Consider the following 16303-nt stretch of genomic DNA (forward strand, 5'->3'; position numbering starts at 1 on the left):
ATAACAAGATTTTTTTTTAAAGCAGAGGCATGGCATGAAGCTCAGTGTATTGAGCTACATAAGTACTGAGTGAATGGGTGGATGGATAAAAGGACTTTGCTTTAGGAAGGTTTATCTAGTAGCAGGTGCAAGATGGGCTGATAGAAGGAACCTGGAGGTTTAAAGGCTGCTTAAGAATGTCAGTAAGAGGTGAAAATATGGATGGGTGGGGATATAGAAAATATACAGCGAGAAAGGTAACAGAATTTGGTGCGAAGAGAGAAGTATAGGATATGAAAATCCATATAGACGAGGTTGAACACCTTAGGGCACTGTGAAGTCTTTTGAGCTTAAGGGGAGAACTGGAGCTACATTTGAGATTCCAGTCAGAGGTTCCTGGTGTCAGAGTGTGTGGCATACCAGATATGGCCTTTGCTTCAGTGTCTACTGCTCTTATTTGGATTGTACCCATGTATAGATTGTGTTGTGGGTGGTTCAAAAGGGAGTTCATCTATTCTCTCATTTAACATTGCTGTGCTCATGCCTGCCTTGGGGTCTTTGCGCCTCGTGTTCATCTGAATTGTAGTGTATTTCCATCAGAAGTTGTGTGGTAGGCTCCCTCCTTCAATCTCTGCTCTGCTGTCGCTCCTCACACAGGCAGGCCTCACTTGACCAACTAGAGTAGCTCTCAATCCTTTACACTGCTTTGCTTTTCTTCATCGTACTTGTCTTTACCTAATAACAACACATCCTGTAAGTGTCTGGTCACGTGCCCTATTTCCTGTCCCTCTGACTAGACTGTGAGTTTTCAGCTTTCAGGGGAGCACCGCTCCACTGCTAATTTTGAAGGCTCATATTGAGCTTCTTAGTCAAGAATATGGCCACTGCTGAGTGGCCTAGGAGTGGGAGGTAGGTGCACACTAACTTGCGAAGGAGATGCCACTGTGAGAGAAGAAGAGGGGCTGGAGAACTTGGACTGAGAGACACAGGAAATATAGTTGGGTGGTTTCTTAGAGCTGCCAAGTTGTACTGACTCCAAACTTTCCTGTGCTGAAAGCCACATCCATACAGGTCACAGCAAGTAGGGGATGAAGCTGGTTTTCAGAGAGGAGGGTGGAGTGGATGTGAGAGAAAACCCAGGCGCTCCGGAAGAGGGCAAAGGAAAGTGTACTTCACATTACTCTATTGGTGCAGCCTGGCCACACTCCGTGTGCTTCTGTCCCCTGCTCTTGGCAGCGCTGTCTGAAGGAACACACTCTGGAAATGGAGTTATTCTGTGCCAGCTGTCCAATGCAGGGGCCACCACCCCTCTGTGCCCTCTGGTCACTTGAGACGTGGTTTGTGTGCTTGAACAGTCTACACCAAAATGTATGTCATTTTGATTAATTAAATTTAAACATCTGTATTTGAATAGATGGTATCGTATTGAACAGTGCAGTAGTATTTGTTACTATAAAGGGTCAAAGACAGAGGCATAGTCAGTCAACAACAGAGAAATAACAGGAAAAGAAGGGAAAAAAATCCATCATGATGTCATGAGAACTTGGGCAGAGAGTATTCCATAGCATCAGGAACATGGAGTAGTCCATAGCAACACAAATGTGAAAGATGATTGGTTTTTAAAGGTCCATGAATTGCAGTTATCTATTTTCTAATGAGAAAAATGAGTTTAACAGAGGTGAGGTAAATTAATCATGAAATAAGCCATTCAAAGAAAATGTTAATGACATGGGAAGGAAAGCATTTTCAGTATGTGGAGAAGCTAGAAGGGGAACTCACAACACAGCTTGATCCCAGTCATTCAACACATTCATGTGTCTACATCTGTAGTAGATTCCAGTTTATAGTGACACATTGTTGTCAGAAATATCTTCATGGCTATTGTCTTAGTGAGGAGAAACAATGGGTGAGATGAATGGCACACTCCAGCCAATAAATAGCTGCAGAGCCAAAACTGTAGAAAAATACAGTTACTAAAAAGTTACCAGTATAAATTTTCAAAGTTAGCAAGACCCTTCCTATTTCTCTTCCAAGCCCTGTGGACAGACACGGGAGATATCTTACTTCATGGTTTCTAGCTGTGATATCAATACACTGGCAGAGTAGCAGAGGTCTTTACATCTTCTTAGCAAAAAGTGGAAGAAGCTTTCCCTGTAATGCACTTTTCACAGTCAAAAGTAAAGAAATGAAATAGCATCTGGGTATCCTTCACCAGCCACCCTGCAAGGTTGGATTCGCGGGATGCTTGTATTTACAGAACACTAGATGGCGCTCTATGCCTGCCACCAGGTGAAGACAGGCTGGAGTCATTTCAGGTATGGATTTATTATTTCTCTTTAGACACATTGAAACATTTTTTATTTTTTTAATTGTGAGCCTACCTTTTAACATCCGAGCCGTCTCTCCTGACTTAAAGGATTTCCTTATGTGTGGAACCCAGTATGCGAAGAGATCTAACCCTTTGTATAGCATCAGCACATTAGCCTTTGTGTATATGAGTCTCAGTGCAGGCTTGCTGGCATTAATCCACAGTTCCCAGAAGCAAATGGTTTAACACAATCCCTCTGATTGGAACAGAACATTCTACAGCTGAATTGGGCTGTGATTCTACTTAATAAAAACATACCAAAATTTTTGCTCACCAGGAGCTGGAGAGTTGGCTGAGCATTGAAGAATACTGATTGCTCTTACAGAGCGAACCAGGGGTTAATTCCTAGCACCCACATGGTGGTTCACAAATTTCTGTTACTCCAGTCCCAAGGAAACTAATGCCCCCTTTCCTGACTTCAGCAGGTACCAGGCATGCACTTTGTACACATACATACATACAGGCAAGACAGTAATATACATAAAATAGTAAAATAAATTTTAAATTTTGTTCATGGAAATAAATGCTATTTTTAATCTTGAGTGTATTAATGCAGTGCCTGTCTGACTTCTTCTAATTGGGGCCTTTTCATATAAAACAACAAAGAGACAAAATCCAAGCCCACAAATATCAGTGGGTTGCATTCAACTTGTACAGCCATTTGAGTGTTTGGTGCTGCAATACTGTTAAGAATGTCGAGCTAATAACTACCCCTAACTGAGAAGATGGTACTGACAGTCTGTTTCTAAGTCATTCCTGGGGAGAACACAGGAATGCACAGGTAGAGATATGGAAATACACAAGTGGAGGTATTGATTGGAATTGTGCAGATTCAGCCACTTACAGAGTCCTGAAAAACATAAAAATGGATTCCAAATACACAGAAAAATCTCACCTTTATAATACAGAAATTCCATCAACTCATAATGACAGAGTCTCAGCAACCACGTAGTCTAAGGTTTTGGAAACCTGCCTGCCCTCCCCCAGCATTCGTTTATCTCTTTCTTTGATGACAATCTCGATTTGAGTAATGATATGAGGTAGGACCTTCTTTACTTGAGGAGAAATAAAATTCATAGAAATACCCCGAAGTGAGGCTTAGTGGGGTGGCAAAGCCTTCTGCTGGTCTGGGTGCAAAAGCTGACAGTGTGTGTGCAAGTATGAATGTTTATGAACGATGACTAGTGTGCAAAAACTAACAGCTGTAGCTTTGTTCTCTGCTATATTTGCAGTTTGAGACTGATGGTATATAGAGACCTCTTACCAAGAGGCGCTAACTCTTCCCCTGTGTTGTATTTAATAAACAAGCTGAGCTTCCTTGGCTGTTTCTTGTGTTACTGTGCTCCATCAGAGTGAACACAGCATACCTGACCCCAATTTTTCCATCTATATGTGTATTTGTTTGTTCTTTTTTCATCCCTTTGATGCCCAGCCATGGCTCCTCTGGTAGAGTGGACATGCATATTGTGCTGTGCACATACATTGCTTTCACAATCAGAAAAGTCCCTCAAAGTTGTGTGCGTACAGCCTTGATATATTCAGTGTAAACTAAAACAAAAGGAATTCACTTCATGTGGAGCTGTGGAGATCCTAAGTGGGTAAAGTGCTTGACAGGGTATCTTGAGGACCTGAGTTCAAATTCCCAGAGGTACTGTACATTTGTGACCCCACTGCTCTTTTGGCAAGATGAAAAGTGGGACCAGGAGCCTGCTGGCCAGTTAGCCTGACATACACAGCAGTAAAAAAGCAAAGAGATTATGTTTCACACAATGTGGACGGCAACGGCTGACAGATATGGTTGTCTTCTGACCTTTATATATATGCTGTGGCAACATGTGTCTGTACTTTACAGAGAGAGAGAGAGAGAGAAAGAGAGAGAGAGAGAGAGAGAGAGAGAGAGAGAGAGAGAGAGAGAGAGAGGAAGAGAGGAAGAGAGAGAAAGAGAGATGTGTTTGTGAGAACTCTTTATCTGCGAGCCTTTGCAAACAGCATACAACTTAATACCCTGTAAACTCTGAGTTGATATAAGCCATCATGGCAAGTCATAGTCACATTGTTGAAGCTTGAAGCCCATAGAGAAAAGAGGAAAGTTTTGAACCTTCGGGCTATGTTGAGGCGACTTTACCCCCTTCTAACAACAAGCTGAAAGCATCAGTTGACGCCCCGTTGCTGGTGGGCAGAACCACTAGATTTTAGAAGAGAAGAGCATGCACTTGATTCCCCAAACTTTTTCTCCAGCTCCAAAATGCATACACTGAACTAGAAGTCACCTTCCCACAGTGAGTAAGGCCAGGCCATTCCTTTCTAGCTATTCTTTTTCTCCTTTTTGTATAAGTTTTGGTGGACATGTGTATTAATTTTTTGATTGTAGCTATAACAAAATGCCATAAACTTAATGATTTAGGAGGACACCTCATGCCTCCATTACCTATGACTAGACATCGTGATCTATTCCATAGGCCTGAAATTGAGCTGTGTGCAGGGCAGTATCCATAGTGCAAGGCAGTTCTGTAAAGAAGCCTCTGTTCCCTTTCCTTTGCAGTTTCTAGTGACTGCCCATATTCTCTGGCATAAGTCTTTTTTTCCTCCATGTCTTGTATTTCCCTTCTAGAAAACCAACTCAATCTGTTTCTGTCACTGCACCACCACAATCTGGCTTCTTCTTGCATCATCCTCACCCAGAAACTTGTGATTACACTGAGTCCACATGAATACTAACATAACCTCTCCACCTCGTGCTACTTAATCACATTTTTGCAGGTTCTGAGAGTTTGGGCATAGACATCTTTGAGAGACCATTATTTAGCTTGCCAGATAAAAATAATTGAATTCTTGCATAGATACATATTACTGACCCTCCATATCTGTCATACCCTTCTTTATTAGCCCAGTTGGAAACTGGTAGATGCTATTATAAAAATATCCAATCATTGAATGGATTCAGGGAGAAGGAGGGGAAGGTGGAGGAAGAGGAGGAAAGAGGCGGGGAGCCATCATTGGGAGGAAAAATGGTAGGGGTAGGAGGGAAAGAAAAAGCAATAGATTAGATTAAAACACTGTATTCATTTGCAAATATTAAAAATACACTTCAAAAGAAAGGACCCACAAACCCCAAGTTCAAGTCACATATTCAACAGAACCTTTTTCTAGCATTGACACATTTGCTGATGAAGTGATTGTCATTTCCCTTCTATGTCCCTCATGTTTTGTTCTTCAGTGTCCTGTGAAAAAACTAGGGTAGCAGATAAGGACAGGCTTGAGAGTTCTTCACTAGAAACATCACAATGTGACTCTTAACCATTGTAACTGCTCTGGAAATCCAACCACCTTGGAGCCATATCAAGAAGCAATGAGCTGCAACTAAACCTCACAGTTCACTTCACTGGTGACTACCTCTACAGTGCACTTTAATTGTTGGTGCAATTTAGGAGACCACAGCTCTTGGTAGGATTTCAAAACAGCAGGTTTCTTTATTTGTTCTTTATTCTCTGTCTTGGTTCAATAAAGCAGGAAGTCCAAAGCCTAGTTTCACACCTGCTGAAAGTGTACAAGAAGTAGTTTACTGTAGAAAAAAGCAAGTATATCAACACATGCAATCGTTGTCATCGTCAACAGCATCAGCAGTATCAGCACTATCATCCCCATCATCATCATTGCCACTACAATCATCATCATCAGCAGCAGCACTATCATCACCATCATTATCACCATCACCATCATCTTCAGCACCAGCAGAACTATCATCATCATCACCACCATCATCATCAGCAACAGCAGCAACAGCACTATTATCTCCACCATCATCATCACCATCTTCAGCACCACCACCACCAGTAGCAGCAGCAGAACTATCATCATCATCATCATCATCATCATCAGCAGCAGCAGCAGCAGCTTCATCAACATCAGAACATCTTGTACTCCAGTACTACTTTTTGCATCCATGATGTACACTCACAATAAACTTATAAAATGATCACAATTTATGATTCAGAAAATTGAAGCATGGAGAGATTGGGCATGTTTCCCAAATAATATGTCCAGGAAGTTGTCAGACTAAGATTCAAATATAACTATGTATTCGACTCTGTTTTTCTCCCATCAAACTCATAGCAATTCTTCTGCCTCAGCTTCCCAGTGCTGAGAATACAGGTATGAGTCATCATGTTGAATGGGAGTCTCTTATTTACTGCATTACATTGTCTCTATTTGTTATTTTTCTTGTTGCATTATAGAACAAGAATATGTATCCTATATACTTTATAAAGCAAATATGAGAATGAAAGAAATATTTTTGATGAATGTAAAAATACTCTGTGATTTATTTTCCCTTTAATCCTTTCTATTGAAGTATTGAGAAGATGCCTGCACTCTTTCAAAATTATGGCCTCTTTTTTCATTAGCCTTACACACACACACACACACACACACACACACACACACACACACACACACGTATATTAGTCATATATGTGTAACAATGACTAATATATATATATATATATATATATTTAGTGTGTGTGTGTGTGTGTGTGTGTGTGTGTGTGTGTGTTCATATGGGAACAAAATGTGGATTTCCAGTCTCTGTTTACAATTGTTGTTAACATTTTTAAGAATGCTTTTATTTTTTGCATTTTTAAAAAAAGTCTTTTACTTTTTTTGAGATTATAACATAATTACATAACTTTCTCCTTCCCTTTCCTCCCTCTAAGCCCTCCATATACCCTTCCTTGCTCTCTTTCAAAATCATGGCCTCTTTTTCATTAGTCATTGTTATACATATATATATATATATATATATATATATATATAAATGCATATACAAATATATTTCTAATAATAAATACAGCCTGCTCAGTCTGTATAGGGTTACTTGTATCTATGTTTTCTGGGATGATCATTTGGTATTGGGAAACCACTGGTGCATTCTTCCTGGGGTAAGACAATTACTCCAGCTCTTAGTATTCCTTGAATGCTTCTGGCTTTTTGCATCTGGCTGAGGCCTCTTGGGATGTCCTCTGTCTACTTTAGCATGTCTATTGTCATTGTTCATGTTCAGCTCATGTTTAGGTAGACAGTCATGTTGGTGAGACTTCATACATGTAGCTTCTGACATTTGTAGGAGACAAAATCCCAAAGCAAACTCCTTATCTTTTAGTTCTTGTAATCTTTGCATATCCTTTTACACAAGGATCCTTGAGCCTTGTGTGTGGGAGTTGTTTTGTATATGTATCTGGTGGGACTCAGCTCTACAACTCTGTATTTTGTCTGGTAAAGTGTTTTTATTTGAGCATTTCATATATGAGTACACCATATTTACTTCCTTTCTACCCCATCCAGCTCCTCCTATAGGTGCCAACCACATCATATCCATATATATAATATTATATATATATACATATATATATATTATATCATGCTCAGTCTAATTAGTGTTTGTCTTATTTATAAATGATTAGGGTTGACCCCTTATGCTATTAACATTTTTATAAATAAAATTTCAGACCACATTTTTTTTTCAGAAAAATGTCATAGTTTATGTATACTTCTATAGGATTTTTTCCTACTTCTCTAGGTCAGTAAGTATATTCTCATTTTGAGTGACTGTACAGCAATCCCTGTCATGATTCTACTAAATTCTCATAGTTGAAAATGTCATGTGTAATATATTTTGAACAACCAAAGCTGGAAATAGACAAATCTCTGCTTTTCACCCTGGTCCCCCAGATGTTACATACATCATGACAGTTTCTGGTTTGTTCCACTGGAGGCTAAAAAAACATGCTAAGTGCAGAGTGAGTTATTCATTTATTCTTCTTCGTGAGTCCTTAAAAAACAGCTATCCCCACTTCTCTGTATGTTCATACATTATTCTCTCTCTTACAGGACTCAAGGAGATAATATCACTACACTCGTGATGAAGTCCCGAAAGGCACAGACACTGTTAAGACATATGATGAAACCCTTCCTAGATTAACATTTCAGTAAGTAACAAGGGTGTATAATGCAGCCTGACAGACAAGAGGAGCTTGTCCTACTTCTCTCTAAGCCCTTGAAACCTCATCTCCAGCACAAACCAACCCTGTCCAATCAGAGAAAGGCTTTCCTTCTGTTGTCACACCAGCCCAGGCCAGGTACTCTCTCAATGCAGGAGGTCCAACACACCTGCTCCCCCATTGCAGGAGGTCTTACACAACCTCACAAGCTCCCTTCAAGGCTCAAGGGCCTACAGAGAAAACAACAAACCAAACCAAAACCAAATCAAAACAACAGCAACAGAAGATTAGAGAAGTTGAAAGAAAGGACAAGAATTATCTTAGTTTACTTTTCCTCTACTTAATCTCCATTCTCCCATCTCATGAAGAAAGGATCAGAAGGACAACTGGGTGATTTTAAGGCGCCTGTCTGTGATTCACACATCCATTCAAAAAGCAATGCAGTACACGCTATGCAATATTATTTTCCTGGCTGAGTTGCAGACCGTTCTTGTGCCGTACTTTTCTCTCTGTGTGACAGTTAGAATAAGCAGGAGAAAAGACAAGAGGAATTCTCATCTCTACGTTGCTGCTAAAATGAGCAGTAGCATGCTGTGAGAACCCTGCATAGTTACTTGGGGAAATGGCACTCAGTATAGCCGGTTTGCAAATTGTTATCAGTTCATTAGGAAATGAGGCACCTGTGCCAGCTTGAGTTGGTTCAAGAAAATTTCTGTTAAGAAAACGCTGAATAAGTCAAGTTGCACACAATATGAGGGTGGGGCACATTCTGTGTTCATAGACTCTTGAATGAAAAATTTGTCACAAACAAAACAAAACAACAACGAAAACAACTTGTGGTGGACGGGAAGGACCCAGGTGTCTCACAGGTCTTGTGTATTTCATATTGAAGTTTCTATGGCAGTGTCTAGAGTTCTAGATATTGTTAAGTGTGGCATAAGTAAAATTTGCCATTGGTATAGAAACAGACACGTGTGTTCCCAAGGGTACTAGTTAATTGTGAACCAAGTTGTTCTTAAAAAGTGAGGTGAGTGGAGAGAAATATGGAGCTCTTTTGACTGATGGAGTAGGGAGATTAAGACATATTTTTTTCTTTTTTTGAAACATTGTCTCATCATATAGCGTAGGTTGGCCATGAACCCACTCTCCTTCCTTACCTTCTTGAGGGGCAGAGTCACTTGTGTGGGCCATGGCTCCCAGCAGAAGATTTACTGCCCCTTCTCAGCTCCTTGACCAACTTTTTTCTGGTAGTTATTTAACTAACACAATAGATTTACTCATAGTACTTTTCATTTTCTCATTTGGTTTATAAAACAAATCATAACACTAACAAACACTTTTGATTGACAAGAATAGATGCTCAGAGATAGAGTGACTTGCCCAGGATTATGTTGGCCATAAGAGACAGGTAGATTAGAGACCTTTTTACCATTATTTCATAGTTTTTGACCATTTTTCTAAAGTGGTAGAGATTTGACTGAAATATTCATAAAACAAAACCTCAAAGCACAAACATTCATGGTGCCCTCTGCAACACTGGAAGATACAAAGCACTAAGCATCTCGTCATTGATTTTAGTGCTCAACTGTCATTGAGTTATAATTAAGTCTAATGTATAATAGTCAAATAAGATCAAGACCAAATATATTTTTTGTAGACTAGCTGATGTTGGTGTAAATGCAAAGACAACAAGACAGACTAATTCCTCAATGGGTGGTGTCTGCTACTCTCTTCTGCACTACTTATTTAGAGAAAAACTTGTATAATTAAGAAAACAATTTATCAAATTATCAAATTAATAAAAGTCCTCTGATTTTGATGAAGAATCCTAAAATGATTACTACCAGACAAAAATTTTGCATCACTTGATATTTAAATGTGAAATCACTTTTCAAGTTGCCAATAATTAGGTGCTACCAGCAGCCATTTGTTAGGAAACACAGAAAAAATACTTTTCTGGGGGTGTGGAGTGAGTGCTATGCTTCACATAGAGCAGTGGGCCTCAACCTTTCTAACGCTGTACCCCTTTAGTACAGTTCCTCATGTTGTGGTGACCCCAAACACAAAATCATTTTTGTTGCTACTTTATAACTATAATTTTTCTACTGTTATGAATTGTAATATAAAATATTTTGAAGATAGAGGTTTGCCAAAGGGGTCATGACCCACAGCTTGGGAACCACTGTCATAGAGCAAGTCAAAGAAAACCAACACAACTTAGAGCTAGTATTTTCAAAATTAGTGCCCTTTACTAGTCCTCCTAAGGACAGAAACATGTTCTGGCCTTAAAGCCATGCAAAAATGCTGTTCTATTAGCCAAGTTTTAAAAAAAACACAAAAAATAAAACAAATGAAAACAAACAACCTTAAATCCTTAGCTTAGTATTGCCAGAGAAAATGGATCATCTAAAATCCTAACTTGTATGTGGAAATAAACACAATGATTAGCACCCATGGCTAATGAGACAAACTGATGGTTGGTTAACTCAACTAGAGTTGGAAAAATTAAAGGATGGGGAGATCATTTCATGAATGCAGTGCTTGCCTTGAAAACACGAGGGCTTGAGTTTGATTCCCAGAACTACTGTTTTGAAAAGCCAGGTGAAAACTGACAGATCCCTAGGACTTACCAGTCAGCCAGACTGGCTTATTAGGTAAGGTCCAGGCCAGTGAGAGCTTTTGGATTAAATATTTAAAAATAAATAAATAAATAAATAAATAAATAAATAAATAAATAAATAAAGTTAGTGGTTTCTGAGGAAGCACACCTTGGACCTCTACTTACATCTGCATACATGTACATGTGTATGTTTAATGTGTATGGGTGTTTATACATGTACACATGCGCACACATGCAGTTGGGCAGAGTGGTGCAGTCACATTTGAAGCTAATGTACTTGGATCTAAGTCAATTACATTACTTCATTAGCTCTGGCTAATGTAAACCAATGTGGCATTTTAACATTAGATATGCATTTTAGTAAAGAATGTGCATCTGTCACTACCTAGCAGGTAAAGTTTTAGGCTTAGCTCTGAAGAAAATACACAGAACCCCTAGAAGAAAAAGTACCAAGGGGGGGGGGAGGGAGGGAGGGAGGGAGGGAGGGAGGGAGGGAGGGAGAGAGAGAGAGAGAGAGAGAGAGAGAGAGAGAGAGAGAGAGAGAGAGAGAGAGAGAGAGAACTTTCAAAACTCACTTCAATTTAAATGTGAATGGAACTTGGTTCATAGCAACATCATTATTTGAAAGTCACAGCAATGGAATTCAGAAAAAACTGATCTCCTAAGTAAAATGGGTCAGCCTCAGGCAGGAGTTTGAATATGGTGGTGAAGTAGGAATCTTCCAGGCGGAACTGTACTTTGACCCATTCCATGTTAATCTTTAATTACATGGTGATAATAAGCATATGCTTTTCAAAGTGAATAGTTGGCTCACTTCATTTTGGTGGATTCTTCCTTCAAGGAAATTAGAACCTTCCTAGCTGGTGACAAATGCTCTCTACTTACGTTTTAATATTTTTTTTGTAAAATTTTAAACATTTATTTATTAGTATTTAATGTGCATGAATGTTTTGTTTGCATGTTTGTCTGTGTACCACATGCACGCTTGGTGCCCACAAAAGCCAGCAGAGGGCATCAGATCCCCTGTGACTGGAGTTACAGATGGTTGTGAGCCTCCATGTGGATGGTGGGAATTAAACCTGTATCCTCTATAAGAGCAGCTATTGCTCCTAACCACCTAGCCATCTTTCCAGCCCTGTGCTTATGTTTTCAATCAGAAGAACATTGAAATAAAACTTGAGTTTTGACCATCTCATTGATATCTCCTTCCACTCAATAACTGTGGTATGATATAAAAACTATCACTCATTAAATAAAACCTTTCTATGAAAAAAAACCGCAACCTGAGGGAAAGTGAGAAGACAGCTGTTGCTGCTTCTGCTCTGAAAGCAGATTGGAACTGTTTGCAGACATGGCATGCTTTTGTTTTCCTTGGCTGTGTGGATAAGTCTACTTTCTTCTAGAATACTTTATTCAGGCATCAGATAATCAACAAATGAGGTCATTGTTCAGTAGGCTCCAAAGACAATGCCTAAATTAAGCTGGTTTTATTTAATGTGTAAAATGACTTTGACATCTTTTTATATCTAGAAGGTCTTTTAAAAATATTACATCAGTATATTAGAGAAAGGCCCACTTTCCAGGAGAAGCCAGAGGAAGAGTAGCTATTAATTTTGCTGAAAGCAAAATTGTGCTCGTATCCCAACACTGCATATTACAGTGACTTGGCATCGAACAGAGAATTTTAAAAGTAGAATATTGTAGAATGACACTTAACTGGTATACTAAAAGTAAGGTAAGGCAAGCTAGATATGTGTGAATTTAAAATGCAAGGGGAGATGGAAGGAGAATCTTCAGTGGGACAAGCTAGGTCTGAGTCCCACAATGATCTTTACCTTTCAAGATGTGTACCATGAGAAGACAGTGAGAACAGTGATTTAAGACATAGAAGTAAACACACATGGCTGAGTATTTACTTTATAGCCAGACTGTAAGTGCCTCCCTGGAGGACTTCATTCTCAGAGTGGCCTTAAAGCTTGGAAGCTCACTAATTCTAGACACTGCTTCATGTTTTTATTTTTTCTCTCTCTCCCTCGTCTCCCTCTTTTCAGTGTGCTGTGAGCTGCATGCATCCATCATGGAACACAGTTTCCCTTCCAACCAAGGAACACTAATTTGGGGAGAAATTTCTCGCTATTTAAGAGTCCTGCCAAACAATCTGCAAATGGGAGGGAGTTTGGTGACTGTGACCGTTATTGGCAACTCCTGAAGGATTAGGTAATAAGGAAGCAGTGATGAGCAGCCAGTGTGCTGACTCCTGCATTTCATTAGGTCTGCTTCTGCATATGTATTAATAATGGTGTGGCCTGTGAATGCAATTTTTTGTCTATAACACTTTGGCCACTGGCAATGTTGTGTACTCCTGTTTCCTGTGCCTTTTCATGAATGCTGTGTACAGCCATTCAGATTCAGGTAATAGAAATATTTTAGATAACAGTTAATTAGCCTGCATTCTGCAGATCAAATCTCTATAGCTCTTCGTTAAATGCAAATTGCCTGGGTAACTGCTGAAAGGAGCCTCTTCTAACAAAAGAAAATGTTAGTATTCCCCAAGTATTTTAGACATAGATTTTATCCAACTTCTCACTTGTACATTCCCTTACTCACTTGTATCTCAGCATATGGACCAAAAATTCGAGGCAGATTTGAAATATCTTGCCAGCCAAAGGACAGAGTTATAATGATGCTGAATTACAAATCTTCTGATGTCTAGACTCTTACTAGCCCAATGTTCATCGAATCCCAGAACTTTCCTCAGTTTTTCAGTCTCTAAAATGGGACCATTTTCATTCACTGGTCTCCCAATGTCTTGTAGAGGATGGTACAAGTTGGTATGATGAAAGCAGGCTACAAAATGCAGGGAGCTTCTGTTGGTCTAAAGACCTTGTGTTCTTTTTCACTATCAAACCTCCTCATTGTTACTTGTCAACACGTACATACACAGATAGTTTCTTTGTTGAAAATATGTTTAGATTTTTTCACACCCCCCCACAAACCCTAAACTATTACTTGTTTATTTTTAAATAAAGAGAGCAGAAATGTGCTCAACACAGCAACCACATGTCCGGCCTCTGAGCCCACATCATAGAAGGAAGACAGGGACAAAGAATCCACAGAGGGGTCTCCCCATCATCTTTTATGCTCTCAGTAATTCCAGTGGTTTCCACTATCAACACTGCCAGCCACTGTTCTTGACCCGTGGCTTGTCTGCTAGTTGCACTTTTAAATTGAAATTTTAAAAGGAAGTCAGAGGGGTGTGCTTTTCCTTACACCACAAAGCCCTAGCACGCCTCTGCCTCTGGAAGAAGTAGAAAAGAGCAGCTGCTGCTGTTTTTGTTACAGGCTTTCTGACTTCCCCATGGGAGTTTAAGACCGTGAAGAGTCTGGGGCCCCACCCCCATCCTTTACTCCAGTTTGGAACCCTCGATCGCTGTCCACGGTTCTGAACCTCAACTTTCAGGTGTCTGGAACCCATTAGATTCCTCTCAGCTTGTCAAAACAAGACACCCCACCCGCGCGCCCGCGCGCGCGCGCGCATATGATCTCTACATTCTTCCCTCCACCCACGACCCCTCTAACTTGGCATTTTATTTCCGTCTGAGTTTAAAATGTCATATTCTATTTCGACTAAAGTCCTCCAATCTACCACCTAGGGTCATATCCAAACCCAAAGGTTATCATAGTTAAAAAGCCCCATGCTTCCCCCACACTCTTCCTCCCACCCTGGTCCCGACTCCCGGCAGCGCACATCACTCCACGCGCCAGACTCTTCTCACCTGACTCTCCCGCGGAAACTCGTGGCGCACTATGCTGAGCACTGGGATGTGCAGGACAGAGCTGACCAAGTCTAGCTCCATCATCTCGCCCTGGCTCTGAGGGAAGGCCAACAGCGCGGACACCCCTTGTACCACTACGGTGTGGCACACGCTCTGCAGAAAGGAGAAAGGGTCACTGCTCCATGGCGAGCTTGGGGAAGAGAAGGGCATAAGTGGCAGATCGCCCAGGCCCGCCTCAATGGCCATCACTACTTCCAAAGACAGGTTGTAGGGTAGTAGACCTTCCACACGGTTCAGGTTGTCCACGGCGAACAGGAGGGCATCTCGCGGCCACAGGGTCTCGGCCCCGGCGCCCTCCCCGAGCTTCCGGGAGCCAGGCGGACCCCGGCCGTGCAGGGCGCTCCCCAACCTGCGTGCGCCTTGCGAGGGCGCCGGTGGCCGCCAGGTCCCCGACTCTGGCTCATCCCTCTGGGCACCCGCCCTGCCGCCGTCCTGAGCGCGGTTGGCTGAGCGTGGGGCCGTGGTCCAGGGCTGCAAGTGCACCGCGCCCACCCTCACCGCGTGTCCGATGCGCTTGAGGATCTGGCAGGGTTGCGGGTGCGATGAGGAGCTGGGCACCCCGGCCAGCACCAGTGCGCAGGGCGGCGGCAGCAGCAAACAGACCCTGCTCAGCAGCCACCACAAACTCAGTCTCCTCATTACTGAGACCCGCAGGGAGAAAGCGCGCCCCCTCCTGCGTCCGGCTGGCCCCTCTGCAGCCTCCGCCGGTGGTCTCCGCCGCCTGAGGTCTCCGCCTCCAAGTCCGGAGCGCAGCTTCCCTAGACACAGTGAAGCGGTCGCTGGAGCTGAACTGGTCCCTGGGCATTCCAAGTTGCAGCCTAGCGGACGCCGGGCTGTGTCGGATGCTGTTCACCGGTTCCTCCGCCTATCATCCTCCTCAAGCACCGCAGGCCGGCGGGCCAGCGCGGGTCACCCGCGGTTTGGGCTCCGGGTCTCTGCCCACCCCATCTGCAAGGCGCCTGGGGCACAGCGTCTGGCCCCACAAGAAGCCACCAGGCTTGCAAGGGGGAGGCAGTGACAGAAGAGCGGTGCTCTCACTTGGCTGGCTTCTTTTCTCTTGCTGTTCAGTTCAGACGACACCTCCTTATTTACTGGGGTGGCGGAGGAGAGGGCGTTCACGCCCGGGGTGCAGAAAAGCAGCAGATGAACCTGCTTCCCTTCCCCGCCGGCCACCCTTTCGCGGGCTCCCCCAGCGCCTGCTTCATTTTCCCTCTTTACGTCCTCTCTTCCTTTCTCTGCCGGGCTTTTCGCCCAGGCGCCACCTCCGTGGCTTCCTCGGAGGAGCGACACAACTGGCCAGCTATGGGTGGTTCTGTTCGGAGCGCCAAAGTTCTCCCCGCCTCAGCCGGCGCCTCCCTATAGCCTAGCCCTGGCGCCAGCCTGTCGCTTGGCTGCGCTAAACGCCCACTGATGGTGAGATTCTCCTGCCGCACAGTCCCGCGCCCCTGCAAAGTCCTCGCCCCTCAAACGCTGCGAGATGTTAGTTGGCTCAATTCCCTGTGGC

The 16303-nt window shown here is 42.3% G+C and overlaps 1 protein-coding gene across 1 annotated transcript in view; it reads right to left on the reverse strand.

Moving 5' to 3' along the window:
* Positions 1-16021, reverse strand: part of Grin3a (glutamate ionotropic receptor NMDA type subunit 3A) — a 188851-nt gene extending 172830 nt beyond the window's left edge. The window contains exon 1 of the mRNA XM_042271173.2: positions 14740-16021. Coding sequence (XP_042127107.1) covers positions 14740-15438 — 699 coding nt within the window. The 5' untranslated portion in view covers positions 15439-16021. The remainder of the gene's footprint in view (positions 1-14739) is intronic.
* Positions 16022-16303: the final 282 nt, after the last annotated feature.

This window comes from Peromyscus maniculatus, chromosome 2 (assembly GCF_049852395.1).
Source record: "Peromyscus maniculatus bairdii isolate BWxNUB_F1_BW_parent chromosome 2, HU_Pman_BW_mat_3.1, whole genome shotgun sequence".
Lineage (NCBI taxonomy): Eukaryota > Metazoa > Chordata > Mammalia > Rodentia > Cricetidae > Peromyscus > Peromyscus maniculatus.